General features: G+C 39.7%; 1 protein-coding gene across 1 annotated transcript in view; it reads right to left on the bottom strand.

Annotated features, from left to right (window-relative positions):
* Positions 1-11,019, bottom strand: part of CDK14 (cyclin dependent kinase 14) — a 567,294-nt gene extending 556,275 nt beyond the window's left edge. Inside the window, exons 1-2 of the mRNA XM_036862811.1 lie at positions 10,633-11,019; positions 3,836-3,867 (exon numbers count right to left, since the gene is read on the bottom strand). Of these exons, the coding sequence (XP_036718706.1) occupies positions 3,836-3,867; positions 10,633-10,723 (123 nt within the window). The 5' untranslated portion in view covers positions 10,724-11,019. The remainder of the gene's footprint in view (positions 1-3,835; positions 3,868-10,632) is intronic.
* Positions 11,020-22,204: the final 11,185 nt, after the last annotated feature.

Raw genomic sequence — 22,204 nt, 5'->3', positions numbered from 1 at the left:
TAAAAGCAAATAAAAACAAGTGGGACTACATCAAACTAAATAGCTTCTGCACAGCAAAGGAAAACATCAACAAGGCAATTGGATTGTTGAATTTACCAGCAAAGGAAACCATCAACAAGGCAACTGGATTGTTGAAAGGAATGAAAAGGCAATCCACTGAATGAGAGAAAATATTCGCAAATCGTGTATCCAAAAGGGATCAATATCCAAAATATATGAAGACCTTATACAACTTAATGGCAAAAATCAATCCTATTAAAAAATGTGCAGAGAATCTGAATAAACACATTTCTAAAGAAGACATACAGATGACCAATAGATGTAATGCAGAGCGCTGTGACTATAGTTAATAATACTGTTCTGCATATTTGAAAGCTGCTAAGAGAGTAGATCTTAAAAGTGCTCATCACAAGAAAAAAAATGCTGTAACTATGTATAGTGACAGACGTGAACTAGACTTATTGTGGTGATCATTTTGCAGTATATACAAATATCGAATCATTACTGAAACTAATATAATGTATTATACTTTAATAAAGAAAGAAGGAAGGTAAGGAGGGTGAGAGAGAGGGAGGGAGGGAAGGAAAAGGAAAAATAAATAAATAGTTCTTTCAAACAGGTCCATATTTCTTTTTCTCCTCTGTTCAAAGTCAAACATTTACATACACCTAGAGAAATCCTCTACATGAGTCAGGAAATAGCAACTACACTCCCTCTCCAGGCACTCTGGAGAAAGCCACTCCTTGAGATAAGGAGCCCTCCAGCTCATAAATACTGAGTAAGGAGTTGCCACACCTCCATGCATATCTAAGAAGCTGACCCAGCCTCCAGATTCCAAGACTCAAATCTTAACTGGATTCCAATGGACTGTAAGGTCCTCCAACTCCCACAGGAAAAGCGGAAGACCATGAAACGAATTCAAGAAAACATCTACCATTATAATATGAAGATGATCACAGAAGAACTCAGTGACTTCCTGTTCATATAATCACAGATCTAGAACTCATTTCTGATCTTGGTAAAATTGTAATTTTATGTTGATTGTTTTGTATGCTGCATTTAAAGACAGAAAGCAACTTGAAGATCATAGTTTTACTGATTGGTTTTACAAATGAGAAAACTAAGTCTTGGGTAAAGTAAATGACCTGCACAAATAGCTAGGAAGTGGCAAATGAGAATCCACATTGGCTGACCCTGGGATGAACACTCTCTTTTCATTTGCAACAGATATTCACTCATATTCAATAGATATTTATTGAATGTTAACCATGTGCAAGACATGGAGGGACTACAAAGCAGAACGCAGGCAGTCATTCTCTCAAGGAATCTAAAAAATGGTGTGCTTTAGACAATATTTTTACAGTTTTAATATGCAAATCATCACATGAAGTCTTACGTGGAATTTTAGGGGAATATCTGAAAGTAATTCTCCTCATAGATCTAATACTTAATTTTGAACTTAATCTTTCCATCCTCCTTTCAGCCCTTCAACTACAGAAGGCAGAGGTCACGGTAAGAGCATCAATGATGATGGTGATGACAAAGACAAGGACAATGACAAGACCAAATATAAGACATTTACTATGTGCCAGTGACTATTCTCGTACCTCTATACACTTAGCTTGTCTAATCCTCCCAATAACCTTAGAAAGGAGGTACTATTGCACCTCCGTTTTATAAAAAGGCTGGGGAAAGGAAGTCGATTGCCCTTGAGAGGGTGGTTGAGTTGGGGTTTACACTCAAGCATGTCTTTACTAAGACTGTCTCCCAGGCTCCTGGCCCTGGGTCTTCCCTGATTAACTGAAAATTACCTGTCCCCCCACCCCCGGACCTCAGTGCCTTCACCTTTGAAATGCTGAAATCGGCCACATGATTTCCAGTGTCCCTTCCAGGTGGAACATTCTGTGATTTAATGACTTAAGGTATCTAACCAATCTCTTTCCTTTAGCAGAGGAAGGAAAACACTTTATAAAAGCTAAGGATAATTTTGCCCCAAATTACAAAATCCAGGCCTTCAGCTTTGCAGAAGTTTGGGGGTAAGGGAGGGCAGGTAGTTACGGGTTTGACTCATACATTCTTAACTTCCATCTAGGTTCCAGCCTCAGGTGTTTTTGAAAGCTGATGCCACAGCCGCGTGGCAGAATAACATACAATCGTTAATGGTGGTGTTTAAACAAGACAAAAGGTTTTTTAAATTCCTAATAATGATTAGGAGTCATCTGTAAAAACATGCAAAAATATATTATAGGTTAAAAGAAAAAAGTAGGATATAATACATGGGCTACAGTTTGGGGGGGGTTGTTTTTGTTTGTTTGTTACATGAGGAAAGAGGCAAGAAGGACATTCAACAGTGGTTGTAATTGGATAATAGGATTTGGGAGTTTTTTTCTTTTCCTTTTCCTTACTTTATTTAATGTAAACTCAGATTACCTCCATAATTAGAGGGGAGACTTCTTATGAAGAGAAAAAAGGTGCCCAATATTCTCACATTGATTTCTTCTGAGAAGAAAGAAAATACTCTCCTAAAAACATCTCAGTAACACTGCAGAAATTCCAGAAATACGGGTTTAGAGGGGAACATCATTATTACCCACTACAGATGGGAAAGAAAAGACTCCTTTATTGCTTCAGGTCTAGAATCACTACGTTTCACAGGATGTTTCAGGAATGCTGGCAGGGGAAGTTGCTCTGGAGTCCAGGGACACACAGCTTTGTAGAGCTGGACCCGGGGGAAAAAAGAACAGGTGCAGCAGACAAAGCAGCAGACCATGAGAGCCAAATGTCGTGGGCCCCGTCCAGAAATCCCGGTCTGGAGCAGGTTCCCCCTGAGTGCTCTTGCCCTGCACCACAGCCAGCCACATGGCCAAGGGGACTTTCCATGAGCACAAATGTCCTTTCCTCTCTGAAGCACTGCAGCAGAGGCAGGACAGGTAGCGTATTTCATGGCATCTGCAACTGCTAAAACAAATCAAACCACAACCAAACTAATCTATGCTTTCATCAGGCTGCAGGATAAGCACATTGTGTAGATACATCTGTGTTCATACATAAACACTCAATATATATACATATACATATATATATATATATATATATATACACACACACGTGGCCCAGTTTACAACACAGATCAGTGACTGTGGCTTTGGATGGCGACAATCAAACACTTCACTCTACAGCACTCTTGAGAACATTCTGTAAACACATTATTTCTCTGGTGATTCCCACTGATACTACCAAAAGCTCAGGAAAAGAGTACAATTGAAAAATCACATTCAGAATGTTATTAATTACATAGGAACCCTCTGCCTTTCTTGAACAGGCTTTTTTGCTACTTTGTGGCAAGTAGATAAAGACAGATCTGATATACAAAGAATAGGAAAAGTGGAACAGGAAAAGTCAGCTCCTCCTTTGGGAGTCTGACAGACAATATGTGGCGTCAACATCGCATCATACCCTAGTTCAGAGGAGGGCTGCAAGGGAGCCGTGGAGCCCAACTTGCCAGCAGCTCCAGACATGCCCTGAGTACACACATCACACTGGGCTTCACCAGCACTACCAACATCAGGAAAGCAGCAAAACAAAGGCCTGTGGGTGCCTTTTGTTTATTAATTTCAAAAGACACATTTCTGTTGATTGATACCAAAATTCAATTTGAACGGTTATTTAAAACCGGAAAATAACATAATGTAACTAAATAAAGTGATGCCGTGGCTTGTTTTTTGTTTTAAGGCATTTTTTTGTTTGTTTGTTTCTAAGTGCAAAGTTGGCACCTACTGACTTTACCTGGCCGTAATTAAATACTTCTAACATTAGATAAAGAAATTTAACCTACCTCATCAAAGGTGGTGTCCTCTTTCTTCAAAGCTATAAAACAAAAGGGGAAAGGAAACAGTTATTGTGAAACATCTCAAAGAGACTAAGTATCTAAGTTCTAAAAAACAGAAAAAAAACCCAAAGCAGTATGGTGTTTTCATTTCAAAAAGTAAAATCGTACCCCAACCTGAATAACAATGTTATGATACAAATGTGAAAACTGCAAATGAGGGAGAGAATTGCACAGCACGCATCTTTGTGAGACACTTTCGTAAATATATAAATGGAACTATCCTCCCAGCTGTGGAAAAGAAGTGTGCATATCTTTCCTCTATTTCTTCTTTAGTAGGAAAATGTTTTAATGAAAGTATTAAAGAATCAAAAAGTAATCTTAAAAAAATTTCCCCTTAAACTTCTGGTGTTTGCTGGTCTATCATTATGCATGGTGGCTGGACCTCCCAAACCAGTTGTCAGGAAGACATCCACTCTGCACAGTGCCCGGAATGAGATTTTCATACTGAGAGAAGTTTAAGTTCGATGATGAAAGATCAAGCGTGTAAAATAAGCACTGCAGAAACATAATTCAAACAGTTTCAACATGATAACTTTTCTAACAAAGTATCACCAAAGGAAACAATACATGTGGAATATTTTATAGGTACTAGCAAATACTTAAAATTTATTTTAAATATTCATGACTTCAGAATTGAAATTTTATTACTCTAAAGAGAAAGAGAAGTATTTCATACATATAGTTGGCAAACACCTAGTTCCTTAAACTCTACAATTATTTAGAATGTTTCAAATTAAGGAGAATGCACAAAGGAGTTAATTTAGCTGAAAACACAGGTTGGAGAAATGTTTCAGAGGTAAAGAATTGTGCATAAATGCTTACTGGTCTATACCGGATAGTTCTATTCAGAATAGAAGTGCTTGGGTAGCTCTTACTTGGAAAGCTATGTTCTGACCAAAGCAATGGAAAACAAATTGTTTTGGCAGTTAAGCTCTGAGAGAAGTTCTGTGCCTAAACTGAAGCCATCACGTCAAAGCTTATATTATACTGTCTAGCAATCTTGCAAAGGTTCTTTTCTGTGTGTCATACTATAAATTTGTCTTTTTAAAACATCAAGAAGTCTGTGGTTGTGGTGATGAGTTAAGGCAGAAAAGGGTAGGTCAAGGGAGATAAAATGTTTCTCAAAGTCTAATTCTTAGTCTTCCCCTTTTGCCTAAGAAACTGATCTTGTAATAGTTTTCTCTACTTCCTTTATTAGAGAACCATTTCTTCCGAATGGAAAATAAAAAGACAGATCTTTGTCCCAGTTTCAAATGGTTTATCTTGCATTCAATTACTCACCCATATTACATAATGTATTTGACTTAATTTATATTAAATCTAAAATAACCTACTTTGGGGAATTCCCTGGTGGTCCAGTGTTTAGGACTCCACGCTTTCACTGCCAAGGGCACAGGTTCAATCCCTGATGGAGGAACTAAGATCCCGCAAACTGCTTGGCGTGGCCAAATAAATAAATAAAATAAAATAACCTACTTGTACAGAAAGGTAGAAGATCCTAGGTGATTCTTAATGGTGACATTTTTAATTCACAATATAAAACTTTTAATCCAGAAGACTTTCTTTAAATATCAGTCAACAATGTTACTAGACTATACCCCTCACTCTCTCAACCCAAGGCGTGTCCTTTAATTAACATACTTGACTAGTGATTCCTTTATAAAATATTAGTGACCTACGTAAATATAAACAAGTTGTTCCATCTAAAAAAAAACAATTTTTTGGAATAAGAAATGATTAGCTCATTGATTTCAAATACAAAGTGAATTATTGTACAGCCTCATATCTCACTCATTTAACAAACATTAAGGTAAAACACATTACGTTGTTGCCATGCGAAGTGCAGAGCTACAGCAGCAAGCTTATCATTCACAGCACAGACGTTTAAATATATCTTCTTTACTTGGGACATGATAAAAGTTCTAGAGATTTAGCCATGGGTTTTCCTAAGCAAAGCAACCAGTAAGAACTACAGTTGATACCTTCTCTCAGAGAATTGCAAACAAGGAACGAAGACCCTCAAGTTGAGAGATGACGAGAGTAGAAACTAGAACGTCTTTAACACCCAGACTGCACTATTTCCCTCTTGCCACCTAAGTCCTGCCAATTCCTCCAACATTCTGGATAAAGGGGTGGGATCTGTGGGTAGAAAGAAAAGGAGGAAATAGAAGGGTCGTTGCAGGTGTATTTCCTAAGATATAAAGAGCAGGAAGCCAGATTATCTCCCCTGTACACTATTCTCAAGCCCAGGACACCAGAGGGGAGAACATTTTAAGACCAAGAAGGCTACCCTTTCATTGAACCCTTCATTGCTAAATTGACACCTTGCATAGTTTCTTTTAAATAGTGTATCCTTTCCCTGAACAGCAGTCAGTGGTAACAAAAAAGACCAATTAAAGATGTCTTTGCCAAATATTTATCAGGTCATTGATGAATAAACTCTGACCTAGACAAGCACACAACATCTCGTTATTGATTACATTCTCTGATTGTCATTAATCATTCATGTAAATACAAACCCACAATTGTCTTCAAGGATATCATGGAATAACAAGCATATTACATTTTTCTGGGTTAACAAAGGGGCATATATTAAGCCATCTAAGATAATCAGATATTCTATTCAGTCCTCTGCTCAGACGTTGCTCCCTCCAGAAGTCTTTCCATGATCTCACCAAGACTAAAATGGTATCCCCTCCTATGTTCTTCAACAGCAAATTATGCTAATCTTCATGGTAGAATTTGTCCATGCTCATTCATTGGCCTGTCTTCTCTTAAAGTCCTTGAGGACAGGGACCAGTGACAATGGTCATTGAATCTGAATGCCAGCACAATATCTAGCACATAGGAGGTACTCGATAATTATTGGCAGAATTAATGAGTTGCACTTCAATGGCAAAAGGATAGCATCTTACCCTTTGAGATACACTAAAGTTTTGGCATATGAAAACCATGTACTATTCTCTCTTATGAAAGAATCATAAATTCCATTTCACAGTTTTCAAATAAAAATCTTTTGAAACTACATTGGGAGAGGATATGGTACAATAGTTAAATTTTGCCTCTGAACCTTTAACCTTACATTTTTCTTTTTGACAGAATGGATTTATCAGGTGACAGCTGGACTCTAAAATTACACTCTTACAGAACAAGGTAACAAATCCCCAAATTCAGTGTAACCACAGCCTCTTCTTTTTATTCAGTTATCTCACAAACTGCATCTTTCAAAGAAATGGTATACGTAGGGTTCATCTCGTATATCGCAGAGTATAAACTTCCTTTCTCTAGAAGATCATCCAACTAAGTGTGAAGAAATGCATTCAAATGAATATGAAGAAATGTCAGTTCGACCTTAATCTTACACGGGATATTACAGAAAGCCTTTCTCCTTCTAGGCAATCATTCCAAAATAAAAAAGAAACAATGAAAGAAAAGAGGAAATGAATTTTAATATAAATTTTTTAAACAATTAAGTTCCCATTTGTCTTTATGCTAACTTAAATTTTTTTTAAAAAAAAGCATGAGACAACTATAGTAATTCCTAATAAGTGAAAACACTGACACTATTTAGCAGAAAACCATAAATACTCACTCCTGAAATCAATGGATGACTTTGAAATTCAGTTACACCCATCTTATAAAAGAACCATAGCTGTGTTATAGTCACTCCCTGGCAGATGTAGTAAATTAGAGTGCTATGGCTTGAAAGCCAATGTGTTTTATTAGACCTTTTATAATATAGTAATCTCAGATCAGCTGTATTTGAGGTGGGCAGTGACAAAGTTGGCCTGATCTTTCATGTGTGAGTAAATTAAACATTAGCATTGTCGCTTTTATATAGTTAGAATTATTATTATTAATCTTTTATAATAATGAATTATTAATGAATATCACAGACTTTCAAAAATTGTCCTCATTTTCTATTGATGATCACTAATTTTTCATGGCTAAACAATGATACTGTATATATTACCATATAACAAACTACACTTCTGAATCATACTAAAAAAGCAAAATAAAGTCAGTATGTTTATTTCAAAAGCTGGAGTAGATTGGTTAAAGGGAATGAATATACTGAGATGTTGGATTACGCAGCAGGAATAAACCATTCACTCTTTGATCTCCTCATGAAGTACCAACGAAGAAATGAGGAAGACAGGAGATAAACAGAGAAATCAGAAGGAATAATAACAGCCTCCAGTATTGATCTTCACCATGTGACAGATATTGCACTAGATGTTTTATGTATTTTATCTGATCTAATCTTCACAACAACCTTGAGGAAACTGACAGATAAGGACTCTAGGATCTAAGGAAATTCTGCTAGCTGTTGCCCAAGGCACACAGCAGACAAGGAAAATGGGATTCGAACCCAGATCAGCCTAACTCCAAAACCCATCCTGCTTTCAGGTTAGCTACACTGTAAAGTCAGTGGCCACTTCTCTTACTTCTCTTGCTTTCCACCTAGAAGATCCATACGTCAGCATGTTGTACTCACCAATAATGATAATAACACATTATGAACATCTATTGAGTCTTTATTCCATACAACACAGGACATCATATGCATTATTTCACCAAGTGCCAATAACAAAACTGACTTGAAAAACTGAAGCTCAGAAGGTGAGGGACCTGTCCAAGGTCACTCCACTGCAAGCGGCAACACCAGAAGTCCTAGTCCATCCGACACACTGCCCACACCTTTAAATCTACGCACTACGTAATCCCACAGTAAAGCCTCAATTCAACAGCCTCCAGCACCTTAAAAATCCTCAAATAATCAGATTGATTTCATGCTTTTTGATTTTACAAATAAAACTTCAAAAAATACAAAGATAACAAAGACTTATTTTCTGTAATGCTACTCTAATGAATGTCTTGAGCTTGTTATACAATCATAATCACTTAAAACCTCTTTATCTCCTTTTACAGTATTCCGGAATGAGATCTGCTATTCGAATCATGACCCTCCATCAATACAAGACATAATCAGTTATGATCACTTCACTGTACTGTTTCTGAAAGGGAGGAAGTAAAATCTACTAGAACTTAGAAGACATTTTAACAAGAGTTGTAATCAGAAGGAGTTTCACATCACTAAATCTCTGTAAGCTAGAAAATCCAATTAACTATAATACCCCATTTGCCAGCATTGTAGTTAATCTAAATTTTACTGATTGTTGATCAAAACCTTGAAATTACCTAAACATAAGGAATTTTTATATTAATGTCCTTGGTTTCTTACTGAGATTCAATTGCAATGAATTATTTAACACAAAACTGGAAGAGTTCCAACAGAGTCATTAGCATTAGTAAATATACAGTTAATGCCTTATAGAACAGGGCTTAATGGACTCCAGAACCCGCCTCTGTGATAGTTTGGGTCAGGGGCTGCAACATCCTCCTTAATAAAGCACAGCGACTCAACACCTTGCTTTCTCACACTCTTCTTGGCTTCAAACTTCATTTGAATGCAGGGGCTCTTCATACACATCCCTAACTCCTAAGAGTAAAATTGCAAATATCCCATACACAAAATAAATAAAACCAGGGCTAAATATTGGTTTCACACCATAACTTTATAGTCATCTTGGGAAAGATTATGTATACCAATACTGAATTTTCAGTTAAAAGACAACAAAGAAAAGTAGGCTAAACATTTTTTTGACTTGAGGAAAGTTTGCATATTTCACGATGCACTTAATACAATGATTTTTAAATGAATGGATGGAAGGACAAGGACAATACTCATATGCACTCCAGGGTTTTATTTTAAGGAATTAAGCACCTTATGCTTAATTTCCATTAACACCTTCATTAACATGGATGACATGTTACACAAGTGAAACAAAGGCTAGAGGCTTCTTAGGAACTCTGAGGGGTTATTTTGTACGATTTTCTTGCTGAAAGCAGTTACCTGTGTAAATGAAAGTTAAGATGTTAGAGAAGATAGCTACCGTCTTAAGGTTAAAAGGGGTTTTTATGGCCAACCCTAGAAATCTAACCACCCATTCCACGTGACACTGTTGTCACCTTGTTATAGTCCGTGACATGGATTTATTCTTAAATGTCCTAAACATTTCTCGGTCGGTTATCTGTCGGTCAATTGGTTGGCTGAGTTAAAGACAATAGCCTTGGTCTAGTAAATGGAAGAACTTTGGGAGACTTATTCCTAAATGTTCAGACAAGTTCACGGCGCGAATTTCTCTGCCGCAATGGAAAGATTCAGAGGACTCGAGACTGACTGAACGCCCAAATCTCGCTTTCGAGGACCCGAAGTACCGAACAAAAGGTCCCAAGGTATCTGTCCCACTTCTCTTTAGGTTGGATGTGTTAAACAATACCAAGGTACAAACTCAACATTTCACCAATTTCCAAAGCTAAATTATTGACTGAACACCCAATACCAAAGCCTGCGTGCAAAAAAATAGGTGACCCAGGCGGCCGCGCCGCCTGTCCCCGGCGGGCGCGAAAGCAGGAGCGCTAGTGGCGAGGAGAGGGAACCCAAATTGTAGGCTTAAGATCATGCACAAATGAACCCTCAGGTCCTGAGGGAAAGAGGTGTCTCTCCTTTTTGTCGTCGCCCTCCCGCAGGTCCCGGGCACTGTTCCCTCCACCCTCCGCGCGCAGCGCCCCCCACGCCAGTCCCGGGTGGCCGCTGCACCGCTAGTGCCAAAAGCGCGGGGCCGAGGGCGCGGGCATGGGGGCGCCGGGCCGGGTGCCCGGGACAGCACGCCACTCACCAATGCGGCTGAAACTATCCGACAAAGTTCTCCGCAACTTCTTCATCTTGCCAATCTTCTCGGGCGGCTGCGGCTCAATGAGGTCGCACATCTGGGCGACACGGGGCTCGACCAACTTCCCCAAACTGGTCCACAGCGAGCGCAGACAACGGCGAGGACGCGCGGCGCGGCGAAGGCGGCGCCGCCTCCTCCTCCTCCTCCTCCTCCTCAACCTCCTCCTCCACCTCCTCCTCCTCCTCCGGCCGCGAGGCGACGCGCAGGGCTGGGGAGGCGAGCGGTGAGAGGCAGGCTGCACTCCGGCCTGGGCCGCGGCTGGACGAGCGGGGGCGTTCTACGTGGTGCCGGGGGCGCCCGGGATCGCCGCCGCTGTGGTGGCCTTGCGCCGCGCCGCCGCCGCCGCCGCCGCCGCCGCCCGGCTCATTTTCCCTCCTTTGTAACCGAGAAAAGAGCGGCCGGCGGCCGGCTGTGGGGGGTGGCGCGGGCGAAGGCGGGGCGGGGGCGGGGCGGGGACGAGGTGCGAGAGCCTGGGGTCGCCGAGGGCGCGGGGCGCGGGCGGGAAGAGTTTCGGGCGCTCGGGAGAAAGAGCCGCGGCGCGGAACCGCCAGCCGCCCCGCCCTCAACCCCCTCCCGCCGCCGCCGCCGCCGCCGCCGCCGCCGCCACCGCCGCCGCCCCGCCTCCCCTCGGCCAAGGACCCCGGGCTCGGGACCCCGGAGCGACCTCGGCCCCCCGCTCGGAGCCCGAGTCCTCTGCCACCCTCCCTGGCCCGCTCGCGACCCCGCGCTGCTCCCTCGGCTGCCAGCCCAGCCCGCGCGCTCGAGGACCCGGGCCCGCGGAGGGCCGCGAACGGCCAAGGCTGGGAGCGGGCCGCCACTGGTAACCCGGTTCTCGCGCTGTGGGGAGGCCCCGAAAGGAAAGGGGCTGAGCCTAGATCGTTCATCGTAGTGGTTTTCTCCCTGCCGCGATCGCGTGTGAAAAGAGCTTGGAATTGGGGATGGGAGGTTGGCCGAGACCGCTGCCTCTGGGTCAGGGGAGTGGAAATGCCTCGGGGATGCGCTCAGGTTTGACGGTGACTTTTTGTTTTTCTTCAGTTTTGCCAAGGAAACTGAAGCGAAAGAACTAAAGGGAAAGATGGGCCCGTTTCTTAGGAGAGTCAAGTGCAAAAGCAGAAGCGTCAACTGTAACTCCCCAAGGCAGGGCTAGTGCTCTGTTTCCTTCATCCCTCTGTCACACTGAGTGACGGACGGTAATGTAGCTGATTGCTGAAATGAATACCCAGTTCTATAGTAAATAGCAAACAGAAGGCCTTAGTCTATTTACCATTTTTAGAATATATTTCTAAACTGGAAGACTCAGAGGCGTAAACATTCTGACCTCCTCGTCCCCTACCTCAAAAAAGCAACTTTAAAAAGGGGGGCAGGGGGAGGCTTTATAAAATCCCAGAACCTACAGTTCGGGCAGCAAACACACATCGTCTTCATTCTGCTAAAACACGATGCAGCAAGCCTCCAAAAGTCAGTCTCCCAGGGGAGAAAGAAGGAAGATGGGGGAAAGCCTGAATGTGTTGATTTGGGGCCAGCAAACTCCTTATGAATAGAAATGTAGTAATCTTGAGTCATCTGGCTGTGTAAGTAAAAAGAGCTTGTGAGCGTGTGACAATGTTGTTTGGTTTAAAGGAAGTTTTGGGGAGTTTATGTTTTATTAATAGATTTTTATCTGAAAACAAAAACTAGCCCCCTGCCTTCCTTAAATTGTGAGGTAGAACACTTTGATTTGTTCTGCTCTGCACTGAGCACATTATAGGGACTTGATAAACTGCAGCTGATTAAAGCCAGGAAGTCAAGCCAAGTGGGGGCAGAGGAGGGTGGGGAATTCCTCAAGAAAGTCCGTATGACTTAAAATGGATGTTGAGTCCTGGGGACTATAACTAGATATCACTGACAGCACCAAGCATGGCCTCAGAAAGGAAAAAGTTTGACTTTCACCACTTGCTCAGGTTAGTTAGGGAGAAAGGTATCAGCAGCTTTGAATGAAAAGACAAAAGCAACCAATCAAAATCCTGATGGGTTCTACCTATCCGTCCACAAAGATGAAGAAGTAGTCATTAACTGAATGAACTTTGACAACTATACATCTGTGGCTGTCCTATTAATCATATTATTCACTCTGATAATGGCTGTCTCATATATAGGTGTGTGTATGTGAAAATATATATAATATATTCATATTGTTTTACCTTCCCAGTGTTTAGTATTATTGACCTTTTAAAAGATAAACTTCTGTTTGAATAAATTATGGTATATGCATACTATGGTACAGCAGGTAAACATTTTCAAAAATGAGATAGATCAATATGTATTGTGTAAATATGTCTAGAGTAAGTGAAAAAATATTTACCATTAACCCGTTTTCATATTTATAAGAAAAAATTAGACATGTATATGTTTCTATATGCTTAGAAAATTTCTGAAAAAGACGAGAACAACAAACTGTAAGTGTGTATACCCAGAATACAGTAAGTCCCCTACATATGAACAAGTTCGGTTCCGAGACCACATTTGTAAGTCCAATTTGTTCGTAAGTCCAACGAACTTGGACTTGGAGGAAGAGGAGGTGAGAGATGGTAGAGCTGAAGGATCGTTTTTAATAGGAGATGGAGGGCAAGATGCAATTTCACTCATGCCTGATGTTGACGGCACTGGTTTTGGTTCCTTGCTGGATTCAATTCTATCTACCCTCTTGAAAAAATGATCCAGTGATGTCTGGGTAGAAGCTCTTTTTCTCGTCATAGATGACATGTGGTAGCACTGGATTGCATTCTGAAGAGCTGCTGCAACATTTGTGTATCCTCCTATGTTCAGGTCATGTGCCTCAAGAACTAACAGTGGCTCCTCAAATAAAGAAAATCCCCTTGCCATTTCCTGCATCGTGAATCTCTTCGGTTCTTCAGTTACTTCTTCTTCCTCTTGTCTCTCTTTGTCCTTTCTCTGGGCCTCCAATTCCATCAGGTCTTCATTAGTAAGCTCCTCGTGCTGCGCAGCAAGGAGTTCAATGAAGTTGTCCTCTTATAGATCTAGCTTGAAATAAAGATACTGTACTACTGTACTCTATACAGTACTGTACAGTAAAGTACACAAAAGCACAACCACTTGTAGAGGATGCACACATGTGACAATGTATGCCAGACACATGAACTAACTTATGTGATTAGACATGCAAATACATGTTTGCATCTTTGAAAGTTCAGAACTTGAAGGTTCGTATGTAGGGGACTTACTGTAGAGAGAACATTTTCTTTGTACTTTGTACCTTTAAGTATAATTTGAATGTTTTATCCCCCCAAAATGCATTGTTTGTAATAATAGAAATAGTAATTTAAAACATAAACATAATATTTACTTCATTTTTACCTATCCCACTCCAAAAAAATTTCACCTAATTACAATGGTATACCTTGCAGGAGAAACAGTTGTTAGTAATGGACCACGTAAACCTTGGCAATTATGAATAACCAACTCCCAGCATATGCTTATCTGCTTCCTTTGTTGGTTATAAATTACAATGGCTAATTTTGCAAGAAACTGTGATACAAAGAAGGAAATTTTTAACTGGATGCTTTTAATATATGTATACTTATGTTATAGGATTCAACTTTTTTTTTTTTTGGCCATGCCGCCCAGCTTGTGGGATCTTAGTTCCCCAGCCAGGGATAGAACCTGTGCCCCCTGCATTGGAAGCCCAGAGTCCTAACCACAGGACCACCAGGGAATTCCCAGATTCAACTCCTTATATGGTTATTTGTTTCACATTTGCCTTCATCTTAGATTGTAAGTTCCCTGAGGGCAAGGGCCCTAGATACAAAAGGTATAGTGCCTGTTTCATAGTGGACATAAATTAAATGTTTGTCAAATGATTAGAGACTGTATTGCTGCCACTGAGAAGTAATGTGTTGTCCTCAGAAACAAAGATGACTATTCAGCATCTGTGTGGCATATGTATTTTCAGCGGGAGGATGGATCTGTGCCAGTTCTCCATCTGAACTTCTCATTCACAAGGTTATAGTTTTGGCTGGCCTGAATTAAAGGTGCAGTGTCTGCCTATAAACAAATAAACTTACCGAGGAGCTGAACCCAGCATGGGTTGAACTGAATCGAATTCATCAATTAAAGCATGTGTGTGTATTAATTAGGCCTAGAGTAATAGCAGCAGTGGCTGGAGACCCAGGACTCATGGGTTTTCGTCCCTACTCTATCACAAAGTGTTGTGTGGCCTTAGACAAGTAAGTGATTTACCCACTTCCTTACCTGTAAAATGAGAGTCTTGAACTAGCTAACCTCTAGGGTCATCCATAGCGGCCAAATTCTAAGTTGAATGGTGAAATTTCTGCTCTCCCAGCTTAAACACTGGGATATATTAATGAAGAGTAATTAATACACAAATAAGAGAGACAAGGATCCACTGATAAAAATTATGAGAAATTAAAGATACATTATTTCTAGTCATGTTATACATAAATTATGCTTTTCTTATGAATGGATCTTGTCCATATAAGAAAAATAGCAGGCTCATATACTGGCAGTAAATTTTAAGGGAATGAATCCTAATCTAAATTAGATGAAATATAGAGGATTTGATTAGAATCTAAAGTACCAGCAAAACCAGAAGCAGATTTACTGACCTGAAATAGTATCAAAAGATATTATCAGAGAAAAGAAATCTATGAAAAAAGGATGCCAAGGACGTGGGGACTAGAGTTGGGAAGTGAAGTTAAAGTGAAAACATATGTTAATTAATGTAAAATTTTAGAATTTAGCCAGTGTAGATAGCTAAAGATTAAGACATATTGTTGACTGTAATTACTAAAGTGGTAGAAACTAACATAATTAAATATCCTCTTTGAACTCTAAACAGTTACCCTAGTTAATTATTTTTTTAACACTTTTTTATTTTATTTTATTTTTTTTTACTAAATAGAAATCTAATTAGTCCAATTACTTAAATGCAAGCATTTACATTAGAAAACGAGTTCTCTTCAATCAAAATTATGTAACAAGAATTCAGCACTTTACAAAATTCTGTAGTATGTCACATGACATAGCTATAACTTTTTATGTTGTAGCAACAGGTACTTATGTCAAGACTTCAGATTTTATTAAAGGGCAATCTAAAACAATAGTAGAGTCCAGATATAAGATATGAAAAGGACCTCATGAATGGTAGTTAAAAGAGATAACAGGACAAAAGCAATGTAAAATATAATGCTCCAAGTGGTCTCTACATTTTGGTAAATGATAGAACTATCTGAGAAAAATTATTTTTACTTTGAAGAAAGTTATAAAATTACATTAATTTAAAAACATTAACAGATGAATGATGTATGCAACTTACTTTCAAACAGTTCAGAAAAAAATAGACGTACGTAGAGTGGAAAAGATCAATAGAGAAAGCATACAAAAATGATAAAGCAAACAGTACAAAATGTTAATAGGCAAATCTAGGTAAAGGGTATATGTACGTTCTTTGTGCTGTTCTTTTTTTTTTTTTTAACATCTTTATTGGAGTATAATTGCTTTACAATGGTGTGTTAGTTTCTGCTTTATAACAAAGTGAATCAGTTATACATAAGTTGCCATATCTCTTCCCTCTTCCATCTCCCTCCCTCCCACCCTCCCTATCCCACCCCTCTAGGTGGTCACAAAGCACCGAGCTGATCTCCCTGTACTATGCGGCTGCTTCCCACTAGCTATCTATTTTACGTTTGGTAGTGTATATATGTCCATGCCACTCTCTCACTTTGTCACAGCTTACCCTTCCCACTCCTTGTCTCCTCAAGTCCATTCTCTAGTACGTCTGTGTCTTTATTCCCACCTTGCCACTAGGTTCTTCATGACCTTTTTTTTTTTTCCTTAGATTCCATATATACATGTTAGCATACTGTATTTGTTTTTCTCTTTCTCACTTACTTCACCATCACCACATCTTCTTTATCCATTTGTCTGTCGATGGGCATTTAGGTTGCTTCCATGACCTGGCTGTTGTACATACTGCTGCAATGAACATTGGGGTGCATGTGTCTTTTTGAATTATGGTTTTCTCTGGGTATATGCCCAGTAGTGGGATTGCTGGGTCATATGGTAGTTCTATTTTTAGTTTTTTAAGGAACCTCCATACTGTTCGCCATAGTGGCTGTATCAGTTTACATTCCCACCAACAGTGCAAGAGGGTTCCCTTTTCTCCACACCCTCTCCAGCATTTGTTGCTTGTAGATTTTCTGATGATGCCCATTCTAACTGGTGTGAAGTGATACCTCATTGTAGTTTTGATTTGCATTTCTCTAATAATTAGTGATGTTGAGCAGCTTTTCATGTGCTTCTTGGGCATCTATATGTCTTCTTTGGAGAAATGTCTATTTAGGTCTTCTGCCCATTTTTGGATTGGGTTGTTTGTTTCTTTAATATTGAGCTGCAAGAGCTGTTTATATATTTTGAAGATTAATCCTTTGTCCATTGATTCATTTGCAAATATTTTCTCCCATTTTGAGGGTTGTCTTTTCGTCTTGTTTATGGTTTGCTTTGCAGTGCAAAAGCTTTTAAGTTTCATTACGTCCCATTTGTTTATTTTTGTTTTTATTTCCATTACTCTAGGAAGTGGATCAAAAAAGATCTTGCTGTGATTTATGTCAAAGAGTGTTCTTCCTAAGTTCTCCTCTAAGAGTTTTATAGTGTCCAGTCTTACATTTAGGTTTCTAATTCATTTTGAGTTTATTTTTGTGTATGGTGTTAGGGAGTGTTCTAATTTCATTCTTTTACATGTAGCTGTGCAGTTTTCCCAGCACAACTTATGGAAGAGACTGTCTTTTCTCCATTGTATATCCTTGCCTCCTTTGTCATAGACTAGTTGACCATAGGTGGGTGGGTTTATCTCTGGGCTTTCTGTCTTGTTCCATTGATCTTTGTTTCCGTGTTTGTGCCAGTACCATATTGTCTTGATTACTGTAGCTTTGTAATATAGTCTGAAGTCAGGAAGGCTAATTTCTCCAGCTCCGTTTTTTTCCCTACAGACTGCTTTGGCTATTCGGGGTCTTTTGTGTCTCCATACAAATTTTAAGATATTTTCTTCTAGTTCTGTAAAAAATGCCATTGGTAATTTGATAGGGATTGCATTGAATCTGTAGATTGCTTTGGGTAGTAGAGTCAATTTCACAATATTTATTCTTCCAATCCAAGAACGTGGTATATCTCTCCATCTGTTGGTATCATCTTTAATTTCTTTCATCAGTGTCTTATAGTTTTCTGCATATAGGTCTTTTGTCTCACTAGGTAGGTTTATTCCTAGGTATTTTATTCTTTTTCTTGCAATGGTAAATGGGAGTGTTTCCTTAATTTCTCTTTCAGATGTTCCATCATTAGTGCATAGGAATGCAAGAGATTTCTGTGCATTAATTTTGTATCCTACTACTTTACCAAATTCATTGATTCGCTTTAGTAGTTTTCTGGTGGCATCTTTAGGATTCTCTATATATAGTATCATGTCATCTGCAAACAGTGGCAGTTTTACTTCTTCTTTTCCAATTTGGATTCCTTTTATTTCTTTTTCTTCTCTGATTGCCGTGGCTAGGACTTCCAAAACTATGTTGAATAATAGTGGTGAGAGTGGACATCCTTGTCTTGTTCCTGATCTTAGAGGAAATGGTTTCAGTTTTTCACCATTGAGAATGATGTTTGCTGTGGGTTTGTCATATATGACCTTTATTATGTTGAGGTAGGTTCCCTCTATACCCACTTTCTGGAGAGTTTTTATCATAAACGTGTGTTGAATTTTCTCAAAAGCTTTTTCTGCATCTATTGAGATGATCATACGGTTTTTCTCCTTCAATTTGTTAATATGGTGTATCACATTGATTGATTTGCGTATATTGAAGAATCCTTGCATCCCTGGGATAAATCCCACTTGATCGTGGTGTATGATCCTTTTAATGTGTTGTTGGATTCTGTTTGCTAGTATTTTGTTGAGGATTTTTGCATCTATATTCATCAGTGATATTGGTCTCTAATTTTCTTTTTTTGTAGTATCTTTGTCTGGTTATGGTATCAGGGTGATGGTGGCCTCATAGAATGAGTTTGGGAGTGCTCCTTCCTCTGCAATTTTTTCAAAAATTTGAGAAGGATGGGTGTTAGCTCTTCTCTAAATGTTTGATAGATTTCACCTGTGAAGCCATCTGGTCCTGGACTTTTGTTTGTTGGAAGATTTTTAATCACAGTTTCAATTTCATTACTTGTGATTGTTCCGTTCATATTTTCTGTTTCTTCCTGGTTCAGTCTTGGAAGGTTATACCTTTCTAAAAATTTGTCCATTTCTTCCAGGTTGTCCATTTTATTGGCATAGAGTTGCTTGTAGTAGTCTCTTAGGATGCTTTGTATTTCTGCAGTGTCTGTTGTAACTTCTCCTTTTTCATTTCTAATTTTATTGATTTGAGGTCTCTCCCTCTTTTTCTTGATGAGTCTGGGTAATGGTTTATCAATTTTGTTTATCTTCTCAAAGAACCAGCTTTTCGTTTTATTGATCTTTGCTATTGTTTTCTTTGTTTCTATTTCATTTATTTCTGCTCTGATCTTTATGATTTCTTTCCTTCTGCTAACTTTGGGTTTTGTTTGTTCTTCTTTCTCTAGTTCCTTTAGGTGTAAGGTTAGATTGTTTGAGATTTTTCTTGTTTCTTGAGGTAGGCTTGTATAGCTATAAACTTCCCTCTTAGAACTGCTTTTGCTGCAGCCCATAGGTTTTGGATCATCGTGTTTTCATTGTCATTTTTCTCTAGGTATTTTTTGATTACTTCTTTGATTTCTTCAGTGATCTCTTGGTTATTTAGTAACGTATTGTTTAGCCTCCATGTGTTTGTGTTTTTTACGTTTTTTTCTCTGTAATTCATTTCTAATCTCATAGCGTTGTGGTCAGAAAAGATGCTTGATATGATTTCAATTTTCTTAAATTTACTGAGGCTTGATTTGTGACCCAAGGTGTAATCTATCCTGGAGAATGTTCCATGCACACTTGAGAAGAAAGTGTAATCTGCTGTTTTTGGATGGAATGTCCTATAAATATCAATTAAATCTATTGGTCTATTGTGTCATTTAAAGCTTCTGTTTCCTTATTTATTTTCATTTTGGATGATCTGTCCATTGGTGTACGTGAGGTGTTAAAGTCCCCCACTATTATTGTGTTACTGTCGATTTCCTCTTTTAGAGCTGTTAGCAGTTGCCTTATGTATTGCGGTGCTCCTATGTTGGGTGCATATATATTTATAATTGTTATATCTTCTTCTTGGATTGATCCCTTGATCATTATGTAGTGTCCTTCCTTGTCTCTTGTAACATTCTTTACTTTAAAGTCTATTTTATCTGATATGAGTATTGCTACTCCAGCTTTCTTTTGATTTCCATTTGCATGGAATATCTTTCTCCATCCCCTCACTTTCAGTCTGTATGTGTCCCTAGGTCTGAAGTGGGTCTCTTGTAGACAGCATATATATGGGTCTTGTTTTTGTATCCATTCAGAAAGCCTGTGTCTTTTGGTTGGAGCATTTAATCCATTCACGTTTAAGGTAATTATCGATATGTATGTTCCTATGACCATTTTCTTAATTGTTTTGGGTTTGTTTTTGTAGGTCCTTTTCTTCTCTTGTGTTTCCCACTTAGAGAAGTTCCTTTAGCATTTGTTGTAAAGCTGGTTTGGTGGTGCTGAATTCTCTTAGCTTTTGCTTGTCTGTAAAGCTTTTGATTTCTCCATCGAATCTGAATGACATCCTTGCCTGGGTAGAGTAATCTTGGTTGTAGGTTCTTCCCTTTCATCACTTTAAGTATATCATGCCACTCCCCTGTGGCTTGTAGAGTTTCTGCTTAGAAATCAGCTGTTAACCTTATGGGAGTTCGCTTGTATGTTATTTGTCGTTTTTCCCTTGCTGCTTTCAATAATTTTTCTTTGTCTTTAATTTTTGCCAGTTTGATTACTATGTGTCTCGGCGTGTTTCTCCTTGGGTTTATCCTGTATGGGACTCTCTGCGCTTCCTGGACTTGGGTGGCTATTTCCTTTCCCATGTTAGGGAAGTTTTCGACCATAATCTCTTCAAATATTTTCCCTGGTCCTCTCTCTGTCTCTTCTCCTTCTGGGACCCCTATAATGCGAATGTTGTTGTGTTTGATGTTGTTCCAGAGGTCTCTTAGGCTGTCTTCATTTCTTTTCATTCTTTTCTCTTTATTCTGTTCCACAGCAGTGAATTCCACCTTTCTGTCTTCCAGGTCACTTATCCGTTCTTCTGCCTCAGTTATTCTGCTATTGATTCCTTCTAGTGTAGTCTTCATTTCAGTTATTGTATTGTTCATCTCTGTTTGTTTGTTCTTTAATTCTTCTAAGTCTTTTTTAAAGATTTCTTGCATCTTCTCGATCTTTGCCTCCATTCTTTTTCCAAGGTCCTGGATCATCTTCACTATCATTATTCTGAATTCTGTTTCTGGAAGGTTGCCTATCTCCATTTCATTTAGTTGTTTTTCTAGGGTTTTATCTTGTTCCTTCATCTGGTACATAGCCCTCTGCCTTTTCACCTTGTCTATCTTTCTGTGAATGTGGTTTTTGTTCCACAGGCTGCAGGACTGTAGTTCTTCTTGCTTCTGCTGTCTGTCCTCTGGTGGATGAGGCTATCTAAGAGGCTTGTGCAAGTTTCCTGATGGGAGGGACTGGTGGCGGGTAGAGCTGGCTGTTGCTCTGGTGGGCAGAGCTCAGTAAAACTTTAATTCGTTTGACTGCTGATGGGTGGGGCTGGGTACCCTCCCTGTTGGTTGTTTGGCCTGAGGCAACCCAACACTGGAGCCTACCTGGGCTCTTTGGTGGGACTAATGGGAGACTCTGGGAGGGCTCATGCCAAGGAGTACTTCCCAGAACTTCTGCTGCCAGTGTCCTTGTCCCCACGGTGAGCCACAGCCACCCCCACCTCTGCAGGAGACCTTCCAACACTAGCAGGTAGGTCTGGTTCAGTCTCCCCTGGGGTCACTGCTTCTTCCCCTGGGTCCTGATGCACACACTACTTTATGTGTGCCCTCCAGGAGTGGAGTCTCTGTTTCCCCCAGTCCTGTCGAAGTCCTGCAATGAAATCCCACTAGCCTTCAAATTCTGACTCTCTAGGAATTCCTCCTCCCCTTGCCAGACCCCCAGGTTGGGAAGCCTGACGTGGGGCTCAGAACCTTCACTCCAGTGGGTGGACTTCTGTGGTATAAGTGTTCTCCAGTCTGTGAGTACCCACCCAGCAGTTATGGGATTTGATTTTACTGTGATTGCGCCCCTCCTACCATCTCATTGTGGCTTCTCCTTTGTCTTTGGATGTGGGGTATCTTTTTTGGTGAGTTCCAGTGTCTTCCTCTCGATGATTGTAGAGCAGCTAGTTGTGATTCTGGTGTTCTCGCAAGAGGGAGTGAGAGCACGTCCTTCTACTCTGCCATCTTGGTTCCAATCCTCACCCCAGTTAATTATTTTTAGGATTAAACATTATCCTCCTTTTTTGAACACATCCAGGAACTGAAGTAGCAC

The sequence above is a fragment of the Balaenoptera musculus genome, chromosome 9 (genome assembly GCF_009873245.2).
Source record: "Balaenoptera musculus isolate JJ_BM4_2016_0621 chromosome 9, mBalMus1.pri.v3, whole genome shotgun sequence".
NCBI classification, from domain to species: Eukaryota; Metazoa; Chordata; class Mammalia; order Artiodactyla; family Balaenopteridae; genus Balaenoptera; species Balaenoptera musculus.
This window is presented reverse-complemented; position numbering and strand designations above follow the sequence as displayed.